At 65.7% G+C, this 2,456-nt stretch overlaps 1 protein-coding gene across 1 annotated transcript; it reads right to left on the reverse strand.

Annotated features, from left to right (window-relative positions):
* Positions 1–687: 687 nt before the first annotated feature.
* On the reverse strand, positions 688–2,082 carry CITED4 (Cbp/p300 interacting transactivator with Glu/Asp rich carboxy-terminal domain 4). Its single transcript, XM_045064306.1, has 2 exons — positions 1,947–2,082; positions 688–1,816 (listed from the first exon to the last, which is right to left on the reverse strand). Exon 2 carries the CDS (start codon positions 1,797–1,799, stop codon positions 1,233–1,235), a length of 567 nt encoding a protein of 188 aa, XP_044920241.1. The 5' UTR covers positions 1,800–1,816; positions 1,947–2,082; the 3' UTR covers positions 688–1,232.
* Positions 2,083–2,456: the final 374 nt, after the last annotated feature.

The following is a 2,456-nucleotide window of genomic DNA, read 5'->3' on the forward strand; positions in this document are numbered from 1 at the left end:
TGTACCTGGCCATCCAGTTTTCTAGTCCTTGGCACTCTTTCTTGTACCAAGGTGAGCTGACTTCCAGGTCCTCCCCTTCCACCTGGAGTGTGACTCCAGATGGGCGCTGACCAGGTTGGCACAAGGCCTAGAATAAAGCCAGCGCCAATCTGTGGCTAAGCATCATTACCATTCATTGAGGCTACTTAGGTGCCTGGCCCTAGGTTGCTAAAAGCCTCACATGGCATTTGGTCCTCGTAACACCTGAGATGGGGACCACAGCTCTTGAGGAAAGAGCCTCAGAAGCCTGAATGGACAGTGTCTTGGCCAGGGAGGAGAGCCAGGATTCAAAGCCAGAAGTGTCTGAATCCTCAGGTACCACCCAGCTTCCCTCTGGCCTCCAGGCTGCCCGGAGCAAACAGGTGAGGGCAGCACCGCCAAGCTCTCCCACCCTTCCCAGGAGCTGAGAAGTCAACCTAGGTGCCTTTGGGTTTCACTGCACCGCCAGGCAGCCTATGCCTTCCAGATTATGATGTAACAGTTGCACAACTCATGATATCTTTTGAAAGAAACTGCCAGTTTCCTCTCCTGGGCACTGCCAGGGGCTGTGGCTTCCATCCCACCCAGGGTCCCCCAATGGCCTGGGGATTCGAGAAGCCAAATACAAAGCAGAGTTGTTGGAGTGGTAAAGAAATGAGAACGCAAGACTGTAAAGTGACCCAGTTTTATTTTGGTTTTTGGAGGCCAGATGGGGCCTTGCTCCACTGTACAGGGATTAGGGCTGTACAAGTTTCCCCTCCCCAAGGCGGGGGGCCCAGCGACCTGGGGGCCCAGGCGGCGGGGTGGAGGCCTCGTGGATGGGCGGTTCCAGGGGCCCAGTGACCGCAGCGGGTTGCACAAGGAGAGAAGGGGGATCAGGCAGCAGCCTGCAATGGCTCAGATTGGGGGGCAGGGTAGGGGAGAATCCGAGAGGACAGAGAGTCCAAGAACCGGGAGTCGGAAAGGGGGTCCAGTACCCTTCACTTTACCGCTGAGGCTCCGGGTCAGAGAGGTGGAGCTGAACTGTCATCCTGCAGGACGCCGAGCCTGGACTGAGGCCAGGAGTCCCAAGCCGGCGTCGGGCTCGCAGCGCCAACCCGCTGCCTCCACCCTCACGGAGGGTGCGCGCGGGGCCCGGGCGCTTGGGGCGGACTCCGGCGGGCTGTCAGACCCCCTTCTCCTCTCGGGTACGCCAGGCAGGCGCCCGGCCGCACTCAGCAGCTCACCGAGCCGGCGGGTGGCGCCGACCCCAAGTCCGAGAAGCAGTCGAACTCGCTCTGGCCCAGGAAGAGCTCGGGCAGCTCGCGCACGCGGTGCAGCCCGAGCTCGAGCTCCAGCGACGTCAGCGCCTCCTCGTCGATGAGTTCGGCGTCCATGCAGCCCAGGGCGTGCGCGGGCGGCGGTGGGGCCGGGGCGCCGGGCGCCGGCTGCAGGCACGGGGGCCCTCCCGGGACGCCGGGGGGCGCGGCCGCGCGGCCCGGGTACAGCGTCGCCACCGGCTGCAAGTGCGCGCCGCCGCCGGCCGGCGGTGGCACGGCCGGAAAGGGCTGGAAGGCGGGCGGCGGCCCGAAGGCCCCGTACGCCAGGGCTCCGGGTGGGGGCGGCGGCGGCGGCGGCGGCGGCGGCCCCAGCGGAGTCCCTCGCGGCCGCAAGCCGCTGTCCAGGCCCGGGCCCGCGTACGGCTGCAGCGTCCGGAGCGCGTGGGGGCCGTGGGAGGGCGCAGCTGGCGGCGGTCTCTGCACCAGGCGGTAGCCCTCGGCGAGCATCAGGTGGTCGGCCATGACGACGGGCCGGATGCCTGCGGGGGCGGCGGCCGGATGGTCAGTGCCGGCGTCCCCGGGTCCGGGCCAGCTCCTTCCCGCCGCGAGGGATCCGCGTCCCGTGCCCTCCCCACTGCTCAGTCAGGCAAAGGGAAAACGGAGCCCTACTCGTGGTACTGCTCAACCCAGGGCGCCCCGAACTCAGAGCTCCCGTGCGCCTCGGGGTTGCAGCTCCCGGCAGCTAGAACACCGCACACCAGCTCTCGGTACTCCGACCTCCGCGCCGCGCCCCCGGATACAGCACCTTCTTAAAGCAGAGGCGGGGATTCCCCGCCCCCGGGCGCTCATTGGCTGGATGGGACACTCCTGGGCGGGCCATGCCGCTCCTCCAGGTTTCGGCCCCGCCCCTCCCGGAGCTCCGCCCTTTGGACTCCAGGCGGTGCCGCGGGCTAAGAGAGCTGCTTGGGTACGTTTGGCACTTTTCAAGGGGTTTGGGCTGACTGTCCCAGACTCAGCCCTGGGACTGACTGGGACCAAGCTCGAACAGACTGGAAGGTGGTTTAGGAGGGGCCCGAGGTTTAGGTCCCCAGAGCTGCAGGATCTCAAGGTCAACCTCTTAATTTTCCAGATGGAACCCGAAGCTTGGTGGTGGAAGGGGTTTCCTGGAAATACACACCA

The sequence above is a fragment of the Mustela putorius genome, unplaced genomic scaffold, assembly GCF_011764305.1.
Source record: "Mustela putorius furo isolate JIRA1106 unplaced genomic scaffold, ASM1176430v1.1 tig00003853_pilon_pilon_pilon, whole genome shotgun sequence".
Lineage (NCBI taxonomy): Eukaryota > Metazoa > Chordata > Mammalia > Carnivora > Mustelidae > Mustela > Mustela putorius.

Coding starts and splice junctions, on each gene's coding strand:
- CITED4 (XM_045064306.1), bottom strand. CDS start 1,799: ATGGCCGACCACCTGATGCTCGCCGAGGGCTACCGCCTGGTGCAGAGA.